This window comes from Eleginops maclovinus, chromosome 11 (genome assembly GCF_036324505.1).
Source record: "Eleginops maclovinus isolate JMC-PN-2008 ecotype Puerto Natales chromosome 11, JC_Emac_rtc_rv5, whole genome shotgun sequence".
NCBI lineage: Eukaryota > Metazoa > Chordata > Actinopteri > Perciformes > Eleginopidae > Eleginops > Eleginops maclovinus.
In genome coordinates, this window is record NC_086359.1 from 4,548,553 (window position 1) to 4,570,610 (window position 22,058).

The following is a 22,058-nucleotide window of genomic DNA, read 5'->3' on the forward strand; positions in this document are numbered from 1 at the left end:
TTGGGATAGGTTTTGAGCATTAAATCCATGTTGTGTCTGTTGGCAGCTCGGACCTTTCTCCACTCATTCATGCAAGTTTAAACCATCACAAATAAAAACAAAAATAAGCACCCTGTTTTGTTTTTATCAAACAACACATTCATCTTTTTAGTTCACATTAGAAATAGAATCCCACACGTACCATGACCTGCCCTTGTGACAAAACTGCCAAACTTAAGGGACATTTCCTCTTTTTTTCCTCCGTACTGTCCCACTGGACACGCTATGGGAGGGAGGGACTAAAAGTGTGCATCACCCACGGGGAATACTACCAAACTCTGGCAAGAAAAAAAACACGATGCAATGTTACTGTTAGCCTGGATGTAAATGTAACTTTTTGTCCTGCCTGTGAGGAATAGCTGTGTGTGCTGCGTCGCGGTGGTGTTTGAACTGAAAGTAAGTATATTTAGGGCCTTTAAGTAGACGCTTATTATTGCACTCCTCTGCCTCCTGAGCTGTCGCTGCAATGCCGATGTGAGATGTGTCCAGCGGCGAATGTCACCTCACCCAGAGGCACGAATACCTGAACTGTGTCGGTGTAAAGAGTAATTCCGTGGCTTCTGTGGCGTAGTTTTGTAAACGGGTGTAGTTTCTTTGCAGAATGCGTGGCTGTCGGAAGGAAATCAGGGTATGGGTGGAGACGCCAAAACTTAGCTTTCGGCATTCTCCGACCTCGGTCTGACTCAAACTTAATATCCGGAGACTAAAAAAAGACTGTAAAGGTAAACTTCTGCCTTGCTGGTGTAAGTTAATATATGGTTTAAACTGAAGACGTGTTCAGATTGAACATACAGCAGCTTGCAGCGTTATCTAAACTCCTTTCAATCTAAAAAAAAAAAGAGGTCCATCGTGTGATTACCTCAAAGATTGGATCTAAATCACACTGAAAAAATAGGTTGGCTCATTGTGAACGTGTAGAGTTAAAAGTGTCATCAAACAGTCATAAGAAATAATGTTTTAGGCGACCATTATGCAGATTTGGGGAAATCCGATGGGAACCAGCAGCCAGTTGAGTCAGCAGTGCTGTTTTAAGTCATTTAGGAATGTATGACACATTTCAGATCCTGTCATATGGATTCACGAGTCTGGTGCCACACATGTTGCTCAATGTGTCCTCAGAGACCATGTGCATGTTCTTTCCAAAAGATGATTTAATCATTTCCCCTGAGTAATGAGCATTTGTGTATTTCAATCCTAGTTTATGAAAATGAACGAATACCGAAAAAATAACTTAAATGTAATAACCTCATTGATTGATGTTAAGCCTTAAAGGTCTGTTAAGTCACAAGCTATTGGCAATGAGGTAACACAATGGGGATTGTGCTGATGAAGGCCCTTGCATAGAACTGGGTTTCTGTGGCTGTATTCCTGGGGAAATTCACAAGCGGTGATTACTGGGAAGCAGTGGTTTAAAGTAACTAAGTACAATTTCGAGATACTTGTACTTTACTTAAGTATTTCAATTCTATGCTACTGTGTATTGCTACTCCACTACAATTCAGAGGTAAATAGTGTACTTTTACTCCACTACATTTATTTAATACCTTTAGTTGCTAGGCAGATTTGGGTTAATGATGGTAAATATAATCAGCCCTTAAATCAGACTTTAGTTCACCTGCAGTAAATCCAGCAGCTACCCTGCAGTATACACATCCATTCAAACTAGCTGCACCTTTACCAGCTCTGAGAACACTTTAATGATCAATCATTATAAAACATATCAGAGATATTATTCTGAAATGGACCAATCAGACAATGACTACTTTTACTGTTGCTGCTTTAAGTACATTTAGATGAGAGTACTTTCTACTTTTACTGGAGGAACATTTTGAATGCAGGACTTTTACTGTGACGGAGTATTTTGATATTCTGGATCTGAGCACTCCTCCACTTCTGCTGGGAAATGGGATCCAACCACACGGCTGCACTAACCACTATAATGCCTCAAAAAGACCTCAATTGCAATCCTAGAGATCGGAAATGTGTATATACTAACATCTCCTAATTGAGGAATTATGATGTGCTATCAGAGTACTGAATGAGTCAGATAACATCCAGGATGTGTTGCCAGGTACAGGCACACTGGCTCACTTTGAGACAGTTTTATAACGTCCTTAAATAAATGTTTGGTCTCATTCGTATCTTTGATGTGCTCTCTGTTTACCCTATAACCACACCGAGCGTTGAAGTGAGGATATACTGACCAGTGACCACACCCTGAATACACCTCTACATCTGCAGCAATGTCATAAAGAGTTCAACTATTAGAGCTTAGTCAGAAAAACAAAGCTTTTCTGCTGAGGTCTCTCCTTTTTAATTAATCTGTTGTATTTAGTTGATATAAAAAAATCAACAAATCAAACAACACATCTCTCACATAGGAGCTTTAAATCTCTCATGGCCTTTTGAGTTACTGCTTCTGGCAACATTACGTGGTTCCTGATCCAGAAATGTTGTCCAAATTGAGTGTAGAGTAAGCACTGATACACACACACACACACACACGCCCACACACACACACACACACACACACAAGCCCACTGATTTAAGCTCATATGACCATTTGGTGTGTAAGATGTGGCTTGGCTTTTGGTAAAAGCTCTCCCTTCTGGCCAATTTGGCCCGTGCTGAAGAGGACCCTGGGTGGGCGTAGTGTTGTATTTCACAGGTAGGAAGCCAGAGTAAATTGTGAAAAAAATGTATCACTCCAATGAAAAGAAAACAGGAAAATCTTGTCAGTCTTTTTCAGATAATTCTATTATTCTATTATGGAAGTGGATTTAAATGACAGGGTTTAATGGTAACCGGCATTGCTGAATGGATGGTAAATGGACTGCACTTTTATATAGCTCTTTATCAGGTCTTCTGGACCCCTCAAAGCACTTTACATACTGTGAGTCCCCTCACCCATTCACACCTCATTCATGCAGCGCAGTGACACTTGCTCTAGGGAAGCTAACACTCACACACACTCACACACCGTTGGTCATCGAGTGCAACTCAGGGTTCAGTATCTTGCCCAAAACTACATCGACATTTTGAGTTCACAGGCTGGGATCGAACCCACTGTCGCCCCAAATGGACTAAAAAGTTCTAGAAGTGACACTAAAAGAAGCGTGGGAAAAGAGCAGAAATAGTTCAGTGGGATTCCTCTCAATCTGGGTCTCATAGCAATTCAAACATGAGCAGTTCTTTTCATGGGACTCTCAGCAGCCTCTGGTGCAGATCGATCTGAATGGGAGTTATTCAGGAAGTGTTTCAGTAGATCATGGAATCTCATAGGAGTGTTGTGCAGTGTCTGTAAAAGCGTAATGAGTCAAATAATATATATTATCAGAATCAGAAGGAATTGAAGTTATGAAGGAAAAAATGAAGATAACAGTCCTGGAGATAACTGAGCATCTACGTGAGAGTCTCTTATCAGTACTGGTTTTAGATACCCTCCTGAACCCTGAAGTGGTTTATGAGGCAATAGAGATTTAATCAAAATGACAATGTGGACAATTTCAATATCCAATATCCAATCTGGAAGAGCCTAAATATATATCAAAGTATTATAATGCTGCAAAGATGTGCCAGCGTACAAATCTAAGGAATCTCAGAAAATAATCTGTGTTTATTAAAAACAGCCGTAAAAAAGTCATTACTCATTTCATCCCCTTTTGTAAATCCTGTAAAAATACTCATAATTATATATATTTCCCCAAAAAACTCAGCACGATTTAACAGGTTACAACGTTAAACCCCAACTGGAGCGGTGTGTGTTGTATTTGAATGATTGTTCTAATCTTTTTCCTCTTAACATAAGTAGGGTTGAGATCTGGTTCAACTCCTCAGATGTTTCATCATCATTTCATTCTCAAACTGTCTTACCCTCTGTCTCTTTGTCTCACTCACACACCCTCCCTCCACATTGCCTCGTTGCCCAGGAAACATTCAGCCATTCAAAGACATCTACCCACACACTAGCTCACAAGAGGGTTCACACACACACACACACACACACACACACACACACACACACACACACACACACACACGCACACACACACCCTTTTTCTCTCACTGCTAGCTGTGTCCTAGACGTCTCGATAGTCGCAGTATAGATGACCTTATCCGCAGGTACACAGCACACGTCAGGTATAAAAGCTGTTTGTTTTTGCCAATTAACGGTACAACTTCTTACTCTGTGGTGTGCTGTTGGTTGTGTGAATTCCTCCTCCTGTGTGATCACAATATCTAGCTCAACTACTCCAAGAACCTGCCATGTAAACATGTCACGGGAGAAGTGCACCATATCATTATGGACCTGACAATCTGCAGAATCTGGCCTCTTTAAATACTTCTCCAGGTATACAGTAATAGCCATTGCCACTGATCCTACTGATGCCACAACTAATGCAACTACTGCTGCTATACCACCGATAAAAACCACTGCAGCAGTTAGCAGTGGTGCTAGTTTTCTGCACTCAGTATATAAAACAGTATATGATGTAATGTTATATGTATAAACTTTACAAGGTGAGGCAAATTTGCGATAACTTTTCTGATAAAAATGACATAAATAATTTCCTTTTATTGTCAATTAAACATTCAGCTGTACACAAATGCATAAATGAAAGTAGCACAGGCAGTATTTCATTAATACCTTTTAATTTATCAAAGATTAATAAGTCATGATGAGAGAAAACATGCTTAATTCCCTCAATTAATATAAATTGTGCTATTAAAAAAAGGTATTTTAACTCTGTCATTTAAACACTTAAAGCCTTAAACTTGCAGTCTGTGGAGTTATAAGATGCCTGCACAAAAACACTTCACTCTTTCCTCTTATACGGAATATCTTTTTATGATGAAATGCTGAAAACTTCAAGCTTAAGACTCTGAAATGTGTTCTTATCCATGCACGTCTTATATGCTTAGTGGTGAGAAGGTGCACACACACACACACTCCGGGCTGTAAATGTAAAACTCTCTTTCCTCTCTTGTCTTTGCAGCAGGGCAGTTTGCACTCGCAGCAACAGAGCGATGGACAGCCAAGATGAGATTGAGCCGGAGGCCAAGAGCTCGTCGGCCCAGCCCCTGGCCAGAAGGCGCTTTTCCCATGACATGCACGGCCTGAGTCCAGACGAGATAGACGGCCTCATGTCCAGCAGTGGTAATAAAAAACTGTCCCTTTTTTATATAGACATTTAACAACACATCAGAAGAGTTTTATTAAAATGTTCTTTTCATATCACAGAGGGACGTCCTTTCCTTGTGGTGCATCGCCTTCCTGAAATAAAAGAGGAGGGGGTTCCTTTCCTAATGCCTGGTATCCCTATTACATGCAGAGTGGACAACACAGAGAAATACACTACCCGCTCAAAGGTTTGCCCCTTTACATCATTTCTTTATGTGTGAGCAATTGTAGATTTCTTTTGCTGCTTCCTAACAGGATGCTCGTTTTTATGAAATGAAAGCAGACGCATTAAAAGAGGACATTTCAGGTTCATATTTCCTCTTCCTTTGCTACATTTGAACATTGTATTTTCATTAGGAAGCAGAAGATCATTTGTAATGGTTTGTATTATCTAAAGCAGCGGTTCCCAAACTTTTTTTGCAGCGCACCCCCTTCTACGTCCCAACTGGGTTGACGCACCCCCCAAAAAAACGCAACAAAGCTTTGTTTTATCTCCATGTAAAGACTCATGTTTAATCATGCACAAATAACCAGAACACGCATGACGATAACAACATCAACAAAGTTCCAATATAATGCAACAAAGAAAAATTGCAACTATCCACAACATTAAAGAGCATGGGCTCAGAGACAGACAATAAATAAAAACGAGGATCGATCATTTCCTGACTCGCGCTCATTTTCTTCTCTCGGATTCGTTCCTATTCTCTCCGTCTCTGTTGCCTGCAAATCCTCACTCTCTCTTGGTCCCTCTCCTCCTTCATGACTAACAACTTTGTCATGAGACTTTCCATTTTTGACAGTTTCCCTGATTTCAGCCAGTTAATCCTATTTGAAAGAATGAATGAAACGAGTTGGCGCGCAAATATCCTAGCCTACAGTGAAACGTAGAAGACAGCGACTGTGTTCTACTACGTTTCTATCAAAAGCTAATACATTATAGTTTTTTGATTTAAAATAAAAGGGATTACAAAGGAAATGTTTATTGTTCCTGTTTTTTATTGTAGCCTATGGAAAAATCATTACATGTTTCATCTCGCGCGCCCCCTGGTGGCAGCTCGCGCGCACCACACTTTGGGAGTCCCTGATCTAAAGGATCACTACGTTTGTCTCATTTTTTACAATGTAACTCAAAACATGTGCTCGATGTTCCTCCTTTAAACAATGCTAACAGTATGTACGTCATTTCACTGATGTCCGTCCAGGTCCGTGTGGGCACCTTGTACACAGTGTTTCTGACACATGGCCACTTCCAATGGGCAGTGAAGAGGAAGTACAAGCACTTCCAGGAGCTGCATCGAGACCTTTACAAGCACAAGATGATGCTTCACCTGCTTCCTCTGGCCAGGTAGGTTTACCAGTCTGATTCAATCATGTAAATCAACCTCTCACTCCCAATCAAAGTCCTTGTGATGTGAGTTTTCTATTGTCAGATTTTTCCCGAACCCAGTGTTTTGAATATTCAAATTTCCTCTTAAAGATTTGCAAAGGACCGGGCGCAGCTGCGAGCCATGTCAGAGGAAATGCCCAGCCTCCACGGGACTGAACGCACCAGGAGGACCTCCAGCAAAATGGTATCAAACTCAGCATCAGATGCATGAGTTATGATAGTCATACTTTTTATCTGTGTAACGTAAAGGGGAGCTCAAAACAACATTACAACAATATACAATATATAAACACATTTCACAGGAAAGAAAGCATACAAGACAGTAGTTGCTCTTAGACTAAAACAAAAACAACTGGAAAATGAATTACTAGTTTAGTATATACCGTACATACTTTCTTAGGAATACCACACAGTGGGTTGTAGATTTGAACATATTATATTTAAAAAGCAGTAATTGTCTTTCAATAACTGCATACTATTTTAAGTCCTTATTCAGGCTGATAAAATGTTCCTATTACTGAGAAATATTATAGATTTTGCAACTGCTGTTTTATTGTGAAAATGATAGGTCATTTATTGTTTAACTCACTGATCACTGCATGCTAAAAGGTATTTATTTGAAAATGTTTGGAGACCCTTTATTAATTACTTAAGGATTAAAATGAGACATAATCAAGTGCAGGACTTATTTCTGGGGACAACAAGAATACTGGTTATATTTTGAATTAATAAATAGAAATATTTATTAATTATATGATTAATTAAAATATAATAACCAGAAATAAATTCTCAAATTTGAAACGATGACCAGTTATTGTAACAGGAGAAGCTTTGTGTTCGAACATTTAAAAACAATACAGCTGCGGAAAAAAACAGAGACGACTTCAGCATTATCATTTCTCTTTTTTAATTATTTATATGGACATGTCTTTGAGTTAAATAAAGGCTTAGCTAACTTTAGTTAGTCTATAAACTGCTGACAATTTCTCTCTGTGTTGGAATTCAACAGACACTGGACTGGCTGCCATACATGTAGAGATAACGATTTAAGAAACATGTAGAGTGGCGTCTTCATTTTTTCCGTGGCTGTATATAATCAATAAATCTTAACAGGTTCAATTCTTAAATATGATGAGCCAGCTGTGTTGGAAGCTGTATTGGAATCTGTACGATGTCTTTATTATTAACTGTATACATAACCTTCTATTGCAGAAATACCTCGAGGAGTACCTGAACGGCCTGCTGGAGAACTCCTTTTGTAGGAATGATCACAGCATGGTAAAAGCTGTAAAAGAAAGACACTTATACACACACACGCACGCACGCACACACACACACACACACACACGCACACACACAGTGGATGTTATGCAGCTTGATGCCATTCTTGTATTTTATTTTGCAGATTGAATTCCTCTCTGTCGGCGCCCTCTCCTTCGTCACAGATCTCGGACCCAAAGGCTTGTAAGCAGACTTCCTAAGAGTGTGTGAGAAGTGACAATAGGTTTGTACAGAGAGATTAATGTCTCAACCTTCCCCAGGGAGGGTCCCATCTTCAAGAGGTCGGGCGGTCACCGGATCCAAGGCCTGAACTGCATTGGTCACCATCAGTTCTGTTTCCGCTGGTCCCGGCGCTGGCTGGTGGTGAAAGACTCCTTCCTGATGTACATGAACCGAGACTACGGCAAGATCAACTTTGTGTTGCTGTTTGACCCGGAGTTCAAGGTGAAAGTGGGCCGGGCTTACACCGACACCAAATACGGAGTCTGCTTCGAGAACTTCGCTCGGTAGGACTTTACATTTCACTTTTCATTTAGCTGATGCTTTTATTCAACACGACTTACAATAAGTGCATTCAACCAGTGTTGTAATCAAGTCACCAATTCTAGAGTCACTCTCGAGTCCCAAAACCCTTTGAGTCCGAGTCCTAGTCCGAGTCATCATTACCTGTGTTCGAGTCCGAGTCCGGTACACCCAAGAAGTGTCCAAGTGCGACGCACCTAGTCCGAGTCATCATCAATGTGCGAGTCCGAGACACCTAGGAAGAGTCTGAGTCGAGTCCTAGTCGGAGTCCTCATTACCTGTGCTCGAGTCCGGGTATCTTGAGACTAGGAATAGCGGGGGTGCGCCGTAAGGGAACTCACCTCACAGCTGCACACGCCTCAGGTAAAGTACATCCTGGACTCGAGACAAAACCTGCTGGAGTCAAAGTCCGATTCCTGGTGGGCGAGAATTAACGAGTTTGAGTCGGAGTCGAGTAACGAGTCCCAAAACTCGGCATTTAAATCTGACCCGAGTCCATTTGACTCCTTTGTTTCGTAACACAATGACATCACTATGTAACACGTTTGCTTCTATTGGCTAGCACCTCAACATATTTTACATAATAGGCTAGTGGGCGGGACATCTAAGCGCTTGACCAATCACAACAGAGCCGGCCAGCTAACCAATCAGAGCAGACTGGGCTCTGGTTTCAGACAGAGGGTGAAAAGAGGTGCTGCAGCACATGTGGAATGAGTGATTACGTAACATGACTTGTTGGATTTGTTTTGCTTGTGTTCAGATGTCTGGTGATCAAGTGCAGCAGCTACAGACAGGCTCATTGGTGGAGTCATGAAATCAACCGGCTGTCAGACTCCAGCGACTTCCTCAAAGTGCAACGCTTCAAGGGGTTTGCTCCGCCACGGGAGCACACGCTCACCAAATGGTCAGATACTTCTTCTACCTGAGACTTAGAACCGTCTCTCTTCAGATCTCACCTCATCCTCATTGCTCTTATCTTTGATGGTTTTTATTTAAAGGTTTGTGAATGGAAGCGGCTTCCTCTCAGACCTGGCTGATGCTCTGGAACAAGCCAAGGAGGAAATCTTCATCACAGATTGGTGGTGAGTGTCAGCAAGATCTGGATCTAGTGAAGGAGAATATTATTCACAGAATTTACAATTTGAATATATAATTTGAAAGCTGTTGCATTTAAGGAATAAAGCTTCAACTAGGGGATACAGTTTACATTTTCAAAATTAAAGTTAAAATAATGAGAATAAATAATTAGTTGGACATTTTGGGAATAAAGTTAGGAATAATTTAAAAAAGTATATAAGAAATGAGGTTAAAAATGTCTAAAATATACATTTCCAGAAAGAAAAGAACATATATATATATGTTTTTATCCTCCACATTTCAAAATGGTATTTTTACCTTATTCCAAACATTCCCACTTTTACTAATTGTCAACTTTATTCTCAAAATGCAAAAGATGTCGAGAATAACGGGAAACATTTTTTGGATCAAATTCAAATATGGAAATTGAAGTCAAAATCTCAAAGACCTTTAATCTTGTTGATTCACTAATGCTAGTAGGTTAATTACAAACTTTATTCTCAAAATTCAAAATGAAAACCTTCCTCCTACCGTCTGCAATTCAAGAATCAAACGGAAATGTTTAGGATAAAGTTTAAAGGACAGGATGAAGTTCAAATATTGAAAATAAAGTAGAATTTTTAAGAACACATTTACAAAAATGTGAAAAGTAATTAAAAATATTCATAGAAATAAAAGTCCACCTCCTTTTGAATGGCTCTGTTTCTCGTCCACATGTTCCTATTTGTATAACGTGGATGTCTTCTCTGTCAGGCTCAGCCCTGAAGTGTTCCTCAAGAGACCGGCAACTGATAAGTCCTGGCGCCTGGATGAGATCCTCAAACGCAAAGCAGTATGGATTCTCTCTGTCTTCAATGTTATACAATTTAAATGTCTTTCCAATTTCACTCTAGCGTATATATTCTTATATTTTGTTAACCTTTCCTGCAGGAACAAGGAGTCAAAGTGTGTGTTCTGCTGTACAAGGAGGTGGAGATGGCCCTCGGCATTAACAGTGAGCACAGCAAGAGGACCCTCATGGATATGCATCCAAACATCAAGGTCAGTCACATCCTCACATCATGTCAGACACGCAATCACCAGAGGCCTCATCTCATGTTTTAACATCCATTTCAACCCCTATGTCCGTCAGGTAATGCGACACCCTGACCACGTGTCGTCCGTGGTGTTCCTGTGGGCTCACCATGAAAAGATGGTGGCCATTGACCAAACTGTAGCCTTCGTGGGGGGGATTGACCTGGCGTTTGGGAGGTGGGACGACAGCCTGTACCGGCTGACTGACCTGGGTTTGAAAGAGACGTCTGACACTGACGGAGGAACAGGAGTGAGGAGTTATTTTTATTAGCTTGTTGTCGCTGTTCATTAGACTGTGTTCTGTCCCCGCAGGCACTAACACATGTGTCTCTAACCAGGACAATGGTGTGACAAAACCGTCTGAACCAGATACGGAAGCGGAGCAGGACCCCGGCGACCTGACGGGCAACACTAAGCTGTGGCTCGGCAAAGACTACAGCAACTTCATCAAGAAAGACTGGGTGCAACTGGACCGACCGTTTGAAGGTATGCTGTCTGAAATTCCCTCATCCAAACACACAATGAGCGACTCAGACAAGAAATGGCTTCTTCTTATATGTATTTCCTTCAGATAACATCGACCGCACTCAAGTTCCCCGCATGCCGTGGCGTGATCTGTCTGCAGCGGTTCATGGCAGAGCTGCTAGGGATGTAGCCCGTCACTTCATCCAGCGCTGGAACTTCACCAAGGTCAGTGTCAAAGGAAAGTTTGATGTCTATAAACCTACCTGTGTTCGATTGTCATACTGTATGTTTGGCCTTGATCATCCATACCTATGAGGACTGAGCTCCAGACCTGGGGCAATCGCTGCTCTATTATTAATATTACTGTACACATAATTATTGCAAATATCCTCTTAATGTTTATATGTTCTATGTTATGCTATGCTAATCTATTTGTTGTGTAAGCCAGTGTAAGTCTTAAAATGAACTTGGACTAACCCTTTAAGAAAGCTTCTGTAGTAAACAGGATCCGTTGAAATCTCAAACTCATTCAAGTGTTTTGTCTCCGCCAGATCTTCAAAAACAAGTACAAGGACGATTTCTACCCCTACCTCCTGCCCAAGTCCCACTGCACCGCTGACTTACCCTCGTTCACTGTGCCCGGATCCAAGAAGGCCAAAGTGCAGGTATTTACGCCCCTCAGGTCACCATCTGTGAATATATACAGTGCAGAGCAGTGGTTCTCAAATGGGGGTACATTTTAAAAAGTCGAAATTAAGAAAAAATGTCGTAAAGAAAATTTAAATTGAGACAAAAATTGCAAGTTTTTAAAATAAGATGATTAGGGCCACATGAAGAAGGAGATAGAATAATGAGAAAATAGTGGGGCATTTTTAAAAGTCGAAAATTAGAAAAAAAGTCAGGATTTTTTTGGAAAAAGTTATAATTTCTTAAAAATAATCGACATTTTTGAAAAGAAATCTGAAATTTTAAAGAAAGTCCGATCTTTTGGGAAATAGTCGGAAACGAAAAGTCGAAATTCAGGGGGTTTCTTGACTGACGTTTTTCAAAGGGGGTACATTATTGAAAAAAGTATGAGAGCTGCTGGTTCAGAGGTCTATTAGGAGGTTGTATTAGCTACATGTAAAGAACAAGTCTAATAAAAAATGAAGGATTACTGTTCCACAATACTTTAACACAAACAGCAGTCAGTGACAGGGACCTGAAGGGAAATCATGCATATAACTCACAACACGACCATATTCAGTTGCTGGAATAATGAGTGCTTTTCAGCCTTGACGAATACATACAGTCTGTTTTACAAAGACTGCTCCCATGTTAGTGTTACAGGTCCTCCCAAGGTTAGTAGAGAGAAAGGGAAAAGTCGTTTACACACAGTCTGACACAGAAAACGCTTTTTCTTTTCAGGTTCATGTATTTATTTAGTGCCTTTACTCTAATCTGCTTCAATGTTCAAAAAGGGTTATTCTTCTCATACTCCTTTCACCCTGTGTCTGAAACCAGAGTCCAGTCTGCTCTGATTGGTTAGCTGGCCGGCTCCAATTAGAGATGTCCCGCCCCTTAGCCTATTGCGTACAATGTGTTGGAGAGCTAGTCAATAGAAGCCTGACAGATAATCATTATGTCACAGAAGTGTCCCGTGTTTTGGAAAGTTGGTGCACTGTATTCACTGTAAACAAACAACCCCATTGCCTAGGCCCCTACTGGTTTCCAGTGTGTGTTTCTACATCGTACGACACTCGGTCAGAGCGAGTAGCAAATCACATGGATGGCTTTACAGTACAACAAAGAGACACTGTTCTGGGTTCGAAGTGCAGCTTACAAGTATTCAGAGTTGTCTGTGCGATGGCAGATGGTGGAACAAGAGCAAAGCCTGTGGAAGAAAAATCACTTCCAACATGTTTGTCCTGTTTAGTAAAGCCAGAGAAAACAAATGCACTGCCAAAGACAGAAGGGAGTGGGGGGGGGGGGGGGATCTCATTTGCAACAGACTTCATGGGAACTGGGGTCCTGATTTTGGGAAATGCAACAAAACTGACACGACAGAGGCTTTCATTCTCCCTCTACGCTTTTGTTTAGAAGTGTTTAGAAAGGGAGTATGGGTAACCATGTGTGTATTTTCTTCTATTGTGGGCGGCGGCCTGTAATCAAATCCTCGCCCTTTTTATAATGCTGTGACTTTAAGGCTTTCGTGATCCCTTATCCAGGTTGCAGAGACACTCCCTCAGTTGTTTGTTATAGCTGTAGAGCTTATAGAGTGTACCATATGTAAAAGTAGTAGTTAATGCAAGAAACAAGCTGAGTAATACGAAACTGAATTAAAAACAAGAAGGAAATGTGTTAAAGAAATGTATTCAGTATCTATATTTAGTGGTCATAACTTAAAGGGAACACATTATGAATGACTCACTTTTCAGAGCTTTTGCATATTACTAGCAGGATTACTAAAAGTCTAAAAGGAGCATGTTGTGTTTGTTGTAAAAGAAGCAGATTTGTATTTATCCTTTCTAAGCTGTTCTGTTCTGTAGGCTAATACTTACTGCCTACTGCCTGAATCTGCTTCACGGTTTTCCCTTTCTTTAGTTCATTTGTTCTGTTTTTAATTCAGCAGGTGAACCTATATGTTCATAAAAAGTGTGTGTGAGCTTAACTGTGTGTGTTAAACTAAAACGGAGCATTTCCTGTTGTAGGTATTTATGCTGCTGCCTGAATATGCTTATTAAAAGGCAGGTTTTCCTATAAATGAAATATCTGATTGACATTTTTGATGCTAAATACCTTGGATTCTTCTTTTCTAAGGGTCTTAAATAATACACTGAAGTAAAAAAAGTTAATTTTGCAGCAGGGGAACATGATTGTAGAAAGGGATTTATTAGCTAACAGAAGAATTCATATACTTTAATAAGTAGAGTGATATTTCTGAGTGTTAAACCCATTTCAAAAAACACATTAACGTCTCTCATGGACTGATTTTTAATTTGTTTCTCCAGGTGTTGCGCTCTGCAGACCGGTGGTCTACTGGAACCTGTGAGAACTCAATCCTCAACGCCTACATCCACACCATCGAGAACAGCGAGCACTACATCTACATCGAGGTAATGCCGGACCAGTCACAGGCAGATGTGTCCCTGAGAGAATGATAGTGTCAATGTATTTTGAACCTCCATTTCTGATGTTTCAGCCGTGTGATTCCTTTTTACTTTTATATCATTTTACCCTTTCACTTCTCACATCCCTGAGAGCTTTCTTTAGCCAACATGTGTCTCATCACGAGGTCTCATGTTTCTGAATACAACCACAGTCCCGTGCTCTGCCAGCTCCCCTACCTGTTTTTTCCCTCCCCTCATACCGAGCCACCATCTGTCTCATCTCTGCCCTCAGAACCAGTTCTTCATCAGCTGTGCCGACGGGAAGACCGTCCACAATGGGATCGGGGATGCAATTGTGAATCGAATCCTGCATGCATTCAGGTCTGGTTTGAGTGCATCAACCAGATTTATGTTCATTAATTTTGCACAGATGCTACGTCACTGCCTGGTGAAGTGCACCCTTTCCTGTGAACACATAGAATTGGCACCAAGCAGAAAGATATAAGAGTTGTTTAATGCTGTAGTTCATCACTGTGTGACACCTTGTATACTACTGAGTGGATTAGTAGTATAGTTTTAGGAGTAAAATAAAACATGTAGATGCATTGAAATATAATACACTCAAAAGCCAGGGAAATCCCAGTTTAAGTGTTAGCCTGCAGCCTGACATTGAGCCTCTATAGCTTTTACTTACACCATATAGATGTCGATCATTGGAGCTGGGATGTGATTGTGATCAATGGGAGACTTGCATTAATGTTTGAATAGTACCAATACATGTTGCGTCTCTCTGTAGAGAGAAGAAGAAGTACAGAGTGTTTGTGGTGGTCCCTCTGCTTCCTGGATTCGAGGGAGACATCGCGGCTGGAAGTGGAGTTGCGATTCGAGCTATTCTACACTTCACTTACAGGTGAGAGCCTTCATCTCCTGTCCTCAGTCTGCACTCACACACTTATTACTTACATTAATAACTGACTTACTATCGTTTGGGTTAATTAACATTTCTTAACGGATGATGTCCTAGGACCATGTGCCGAGGAGAGTGCTCCATCCTCTCAAGACTGAGTGAAGGTGAGTTTTCTCTCACTCATTTGCTCGCAATAACAAACAAAATGGCCGCCTGTTTCCTCTCTAACGTGTTCCTTTCTCTCTCTTTGTGTTGCTACTTTAAACTGAAGCTACTTTTACTAGGTATCTTCCCACCAATCTGCACCCTTCTTCCTGTCATTCATCTTAAGAATCTGTGTATGTTTCTTAGTAAACCTTTCTTTCTTTATGTCTTTTAATAACGTGATTCTGCTCCCCACTCCCCCCCAGTGAAGGACCAGTGGTCAGAGTACATCTCACTCTGCGGCCTGAGAACACACTCACAGCTCGGCGAGTCGCTCGTCACAGAGCTCATCTACGTTCACAGCAAGACCCTGATAGCCGATGACCGCTGCTATATCATCGGTGAGTCATCAGCAGCCCAGACTCATCCTAAGACACAATATCATTTTGACCTTGAGTTACAAGTGAGCTATGTGTGTGTTCAATGTTTCAAAAATAAATGTCACTTCAGGGTGATAGCAGGCAGACTCAGGAAGTCACTCAGAGAATATCAGGCCATTCTGATGTACAGTTTCAAAATAAAAGACCTTTGAACTCTCTTACATGAGCTATATTTTCAAAATAATTTTGAAATATCACATGAGCTATCGTCCCTCTGTTTTTGGATAACTATAAATAAAACACTGTCCATAATCAAAGACTGATTTCTTATAGCACACCACTCCAACTAGCCACATGTGCAGTTAGAATCAATGAGTTTAGCTGGTATATATTTATATATATATATATATATATATATATAATTTGGAATATGCTCCTTAACTATTGTGAACTTCAGAGTAACAACAAGCTGATGGTATACATTTTCAGAAATTTCACAAATTATAATAACCTTATTTTGTGAAATTTGAATTAAAAACCCCAAGATTTTCAAAGGTCATTCAAAGTATTACTAAAAAGCAGAGATGAGAAGTAACTAAGTACATTTACTCAAGTATTGTACTCATTTGAGGTACTTGTACTTTACTTGAGTATTTCTATTTTCTGCTACTTTGTACTCCACTACAATTCAGAGGTAAATGGTGTACTTTTACTCCACTACATTTATTTAATACCTCTAGTTGCTAGGCAGATTTGGATTAATGATGGTAAATATAATCAGCCCTTAAATCAGACTTTAGTTCACCTGCAGTAAATCCAGCAGCTACCCTGCAGTATACAAAGCCATTCAAACTAGCTGCACCTTTACCAGCTCTGAGAACACTTTAATGATCAATCATTATAAAACATATCAGAGATATTATTCTGAAATGGTCCAATCAGACAATGACTACTTTTACTGTCGCTACTTTAAGTACATTTAGAGGAGAGTACTTTCTACTTTCACTGGAGGAACATTTAGAATACTTTTACTGTGACAGAGTATTCCTACACTCTGGTACTTCTACTTTACTCAAGTACAAGATCTGAGTACTTCTACTTTTACTCAAGCACAAGATCTGAGTACTTCTACTTTTACTCAAGTACAAGATCTGAGTACTTCTACTTTTACTCAAGTACAAGATCTGAGTACTTCTACTTTTACTCAAGCACAAGATCTGAGTACTTCTACTTTTACTCGAGTACAAGATCTGAGTACTTTTACTCAAGAACAAGATCTGAGTACTTCTACTTTTACTCAAGTACAAGATCTGAGTACTTCTACTTTACTCAAGAACAAGATCTGAGTACTTCTGCTTTTACTCAAGCACAAGATCTGAGTACTTCTACTTTTACTCAAGCACAAGATCTGAGTACTTCTACGTTAACTCAAGAACAAGATCTGAGTACTTCTGCTTTTACTCAAGCACAAGATCTGAGTACTTCTACTTTTACTCAAGTACAAGATCTGAGTACTTCTACTTTTACTCAAGTACAAGATCTGAGTACTTCTACTTTTACTCAAGTACAAGATCTGAGTACTTCTACTTTTACTCGAGTACAAGATCTGAGTACTTCTACTTTTACTCAAGCACAAGATCTGAGTACTTCTACTTTTACTCAAGTACAAGATCTGAGTACTTCTACTTTAACTCAAGAACAAGATCTGAGTACTTCTACTTTTACTCAAGCACAAGATCTGAGTACTTCTACTTTTACTCAAGTACAAGATCTGAGTACTTCTACTTTTACTCAAGAACAAGATCTGAGTACTTCTACTTTTACTCAAGCACAAGATCTGAGTACTTCTACTTTTACTCAAGTACAAGATCTGAGTACTTCTACTTTTACTCAAGCACAAGATCTGAGTACTTCTACTTTTACTCAAGAACAAGATCTGAGTACTTCTACTTTTACTCAAGTACAAGATCTGAGTACTTCTACTTTTACTCAAGTACAAGATCTGAGTACTTCTACTTTACTCAAGCACAAGATCTGAGTACTTCTACTTTAACTCAAGAACAAGATCTGAGTACTTCTGCTTTTACTCAAGCACAAGATCTGAGTACTTCTACTTTTACTCAAGAACAAGATCTGAGTACTTCTACTTTTACTCAAGTACAAGATCTGAGTACTTCTACTTTTACTCAAGTACAAGATCTGAGTACTTCTACTTTTACTCAAGTACAAGATCTTAGTACTTCTAATTTACTCGAGTACAAGATCTGAGTACTTCTCCCACCTTTGCCAAAAAGGAGTTACATCCCTACAGTATGTAGTAGTTTTCATTTTTTGCGGCGGACTTCTCCACTGTGCTGGGTTCAAATTTCTTTCACAGACCCTATAATTTGTCAAACTAAAAACTAAAATGAAGCATACTATTGATGACTCCTGGTTTGGAGAGGGATGCTTCTAGAAGAACAGACTTTTATTGCTCATTACTCTCCCCACATGTGTCCAGGATCAGCCAACATCAACGACCGCAGCATGCTGGGCAGCAGAGACAGTGAGATGGCCGTGTTTGTGGAAGACGAAGAGCGGGTCACCTCCATCATGGGAGGAGAGGAGTACCAGGCGGGACCGCTCACACTCGCTCTGCGGAAGGAGTGTTTCAGGTCAGGACCAAATGTGTAGATTCTGAAATAACATGGTGACCTGATACAGTTTGAAAGGGAAAGCATCAATTGAACATTTACTTACATAAGGCCCCTCAAAGTGGCCCAAAATATATCAATTTTGAAAGACTAAAAATAAAAAACCAATACGTGGTGGCCTATTTTCTGTTTTTACGACCACTCAAAGCGTTTGACATATACCAGTCAGTATTCACACATTCACACACCATTTCCCATTTGGAGCAACTCTGGGTTAAGTATCCTGCCCATGGACACAGAAGTGTTGACTGCGGGGGGCTGGGATCGAACCCACAACCTTCTGATTGTTACACGACCACACTACAAGAACCTCTGTGTTATGTGAATATATTGCACCTGCTGAATAGTTGTTATTTATCGTCTGGTGTAGAGTTCTTGTCGGATCTTCTTCCGACCCCAGCGTCAATATCGATGATCCCATCAGCGATGAGCTCTTCTTCCTGCACTGGAATGAACCGGCTAAACTGAACGCTGAGATTTATGAAAAGGTATACATTTAATAAATGATGGTGTTTCATAAATCCTGACTAGCTTTCCTTACCCTTTTTTTCTCCTTGGCTTGTCTTCATCAGGTCTTCAAATGTCTGCCCAACAACTCGGTCCACAACATGCGAGAGCTGAAGGAGTACTCGGGCCACGAGCGCCTCTGCGACACTGACTCTGAGCAGGCCAGAGAGGAACTGAAGGCCGTCCGAGGGCTGCTGGTTCACTTCCCCCTGAAGTTCCTGTGTGAGGAGGACCTGATGCCTCCGATAAACACTAAAGAAGGCATGGCTCCTCTCGGTCTGTGGACATAACCTGCAGCTCAGACCGCTGCGTTACATCTCCACTGGTCCTGCTCATAGTTTCAGCACAGTTCACTAAAGTAGCTACAGCACTGGCATTTTAATGGTGAGGACAGAGAGATCTCCTCCAAACTATCTGATGGGATCATCGTTTTGTTTACCACTGAAAAGTAGATTTGATCATGATTGAGAGTAAGGCAAGTGCTTTTTGGGGTTTTCCCCTTTCCTGTAGTGTGTTTTATAGGTTTCTGTGAATGTAAATGGTCTGCTAAAGGGCTAAAATCACTCTAAAGGTTCCCCTAAAAAGGAGTCCCCACCCCACCCCCTGCGTGAAACGACTCTATTGGATTCCTTTGTTTCGTCCTGTAACATAATGACATCACTATGTAACACTCACACTTCTATTGGATAACACTGCTGATAGTGATAGGCTAAGGGGTGGGACATCTCGAAGCGCTTGACCAATCACACAGAGCCGGCCAGCTAACCAATCGGAGCAGACTGGGCTCTGGTTTCAGACAGAGGGTGAAAAGAGGTGCTGCAGCACAGGCAGGATGAGAAAGATGAAGAGCTTTTTGAACATTAAAGCATGGAGACATGTCTCTGGAGGCACTAAATGCAAATATGACACTGAATTTGAGCACAATAGGGCCCCTTTAAGAAAAAGACATAAAATAACTAATAAATAAAAGAAGCTAAAATGGGCAAAAGAACGCCTGGGCTTAAAAGTAGTCGGAGTTATGATGGATGTGCAGTTTTCTGGTCGTCTGCTTCTCAGCTCAATATGAGCGGCAGTGCTGGCGGTGGTGTTAAATACAAATGAGTGTATGAGTCAGGAGAGCAAGGCAGGCTGGTACTGGAAATCAACACATGATCTGGGAACATAGTGTACATTTATCGGTGCAAGGTTTTTTGGATGGATGGGTGGGTGGCTTCCGTCTCTGTCTCTGTCTCTTTTTTCGCTCTCACTCGCTCTTCCTCCGAGGCTTCACCTCTCACTGCAGTGCCAGCAAAATCTGTCAGAACATTTGTGGTTGTTATGGTGACGGGTATAAAGAGATGACTGGATTGTAGCTGAAATAAAAAACACTGAATAGGGCAGGAAAGGGAGAGAGGGGGACTAAATTGGGATGGTGTATCGGAAAATAGAAAAAGGCAACATGCGGGAAAAAGAGGACTGATTTTAATATTTCTGGATGAGTGATCAAGGTGGAGACACTGTGTGAGAGGAGAAGAGAAAAGGAGGACAACATAATTAAAGGGTGTTGGGTTGATTTACTGCAAATTGTTGCAAGGTTTTTTTTTTAAAGTCACCATGACAACCAAAGTGAGTTATAATTTCCCTGTGTTGTCAGCAGAACAGAACAAATCATTCCTCTTCAGCTATTTCCATCACCGCTCGACAATTACGTGTCCAGGTGCCATAATATGTCCTGCGAAACTCCCCTTTTACTAATGTGCGTCCTAGCAGGCTTTCATATAGGGCACATTTGCACTGCAGTGGTGATGGCTTTCACTCATCAAGTCATATGTTTAGTTTTAAACCACAAAGATGTTTTTGGAAATATACATATATAATCACATTGTTGTTTTTACTCAAACCAGCGTGTCCACTTTACTGAGGCGTGAGGAACAGAGTACAAGTTGGAGAGCCTTACACTGGACCAATAGTTAGCATCCCTCTTTTGTAAAGTGTATTGGAAATCTTATGTAATAATTTAGCAGCCTATATTGTAAGACAGAAAAAGGAGTTTGACCAAGGTGAAGGACAAACCGAAAATTTTGAAGATTTCTCACTTGCCTTTTATCATGTCCCGTTTTTTAAAGAGTACCACCAGCAGAGGGACACACTCCTTGTGCCATGTATTTCTTTTTAATTTGCGATGGATTGTTGTGCATGGAAAGTAGAATTGTGCTGAGCTTGTGACACAGCCAGTGCAATCGTACAGACTTCTTCACAAGCTCCTCGAGACATTCCCACAAGTCAACAACACTACCAAGGTGGTATCGGTACAATCGTGTCTGTGAATCTGACAGATGACACGTTTCCCACATCAACGCTGCTTTGCCTCTACATGAACCACCTTTCAGAAAAACCATCTGTGTTTTAAAAAAATACAGCATTCCTGGCTTCAGATTAATTCACCTGTTCTTTGGGAGATAATAAAATGCTACTAGCCCTTGCACACTAAGCGCTGCATGGGTTCTTACTATCATTTCCTGTAGAGCACACAGGGATTTCCTTTTCTTTGTTTTAATATCCAGCAAACATGTCCGTGATGTACTAAGAAGTTTCCTTATACTGTTTCTATCATGACTTGTATTTTCATTGGACTACTAGCCAGCATTATGAATACATTTTATGAATATACTACTAACCAAAACATGTATGTGTTAACTCTTTTATCCTTGTGTGTGCAAAGGTGTGGATAGGGGACCTTAGAGTTGCTGATGTATGACTAACGCTCAGGGGTAGAGAGATTATACACATGCTTACTTAATCACTGAAGTACAGTTATGAATAACTTTGAGGTATTACACTTCTCTTGTTTCCTCAATAAACTTGTTTTTTATGGAATTTGTAAGTGAAGATCCTCGAGTTTTATTCGTAAATTGCAAACTTCCTGTGTAGTGTTTTATATAAGAACATATGGTATATGTTTAATGCTTCTATATATTTAAGAAATAATCAAACAATTTCTGTGATGACACGTTTTGTTTTACATGGAGAAATATGTCACTTAGTGTTTAATAGACACATATATAATAAGTGTGTTCACCTTCCAAAACTACTATATATAGCCTACATATATATAGTAGTAGTAGTATAGTAGTTTTTATTATATTTAATGTACTTGTGGGATAATATTATTATTATTTGAAACCAATAGTCAAATACAGTAGCATGTAAATTCCTGGGTCAAATAAAGTATTTGAATTAAACAATTTAGAGACAGTTTTGACAAATATTAAACAGGTTTCTATAGGAATTTGCTGCTATTTAACACGCATAAATAAAGTTTAGATAAA

The 22,058-nt window shown here is 40.3% G+C and overlaps 1 protein-coding gene across 1 annotated transcript; it reads left to right on the top strand.

Moving 5' to 3' along the window:
- The first annotated feature begins 296 nt into the window (after positions 1-296).
- On the top strand, positions 297-21,606 carry pld2 (phospholipase D2). The gene is made up of 24 exons (XM_063895572.1): positions 297-435; positions 5,037-5,197; positions 5,282-5,409; positions 6,427-6,569; positions 6,702-6,795; positions 7,824-7,889; positions 8,017-8,075; positions 8,153-8,398; positions 9,175-9,318; positions 9,413-9,496; positions 10,245-10,323; positions 10,422-10,532; positions 10,624-10,815; positions 10,904-11,051; positions 11,137-11,255; positions 11,582-11,695; positions 14,021-14,125; positions 14,412-14,500; positions 14,916-15,029; positions 15,144-15,190; positions 15,437-15,571; positions 18,051-18,204; positions 18,614-18,731; positions 18,816-21,606. Exons 2-24 carry the CDS (start codon positions 5,068-5,070, stop codon positions 19,038-19,040), a joined length of 2,844 nt encoding a protein of 947 aa, XP_063751642.1. The 5' UTR covers positions 297-435; positions 5,037-5,067; the 3' UTR covers positions 19,041-21,606.
- The last annotated feature ends 452 nt before the right edge of the window (positions 21,607-22,058 follow it).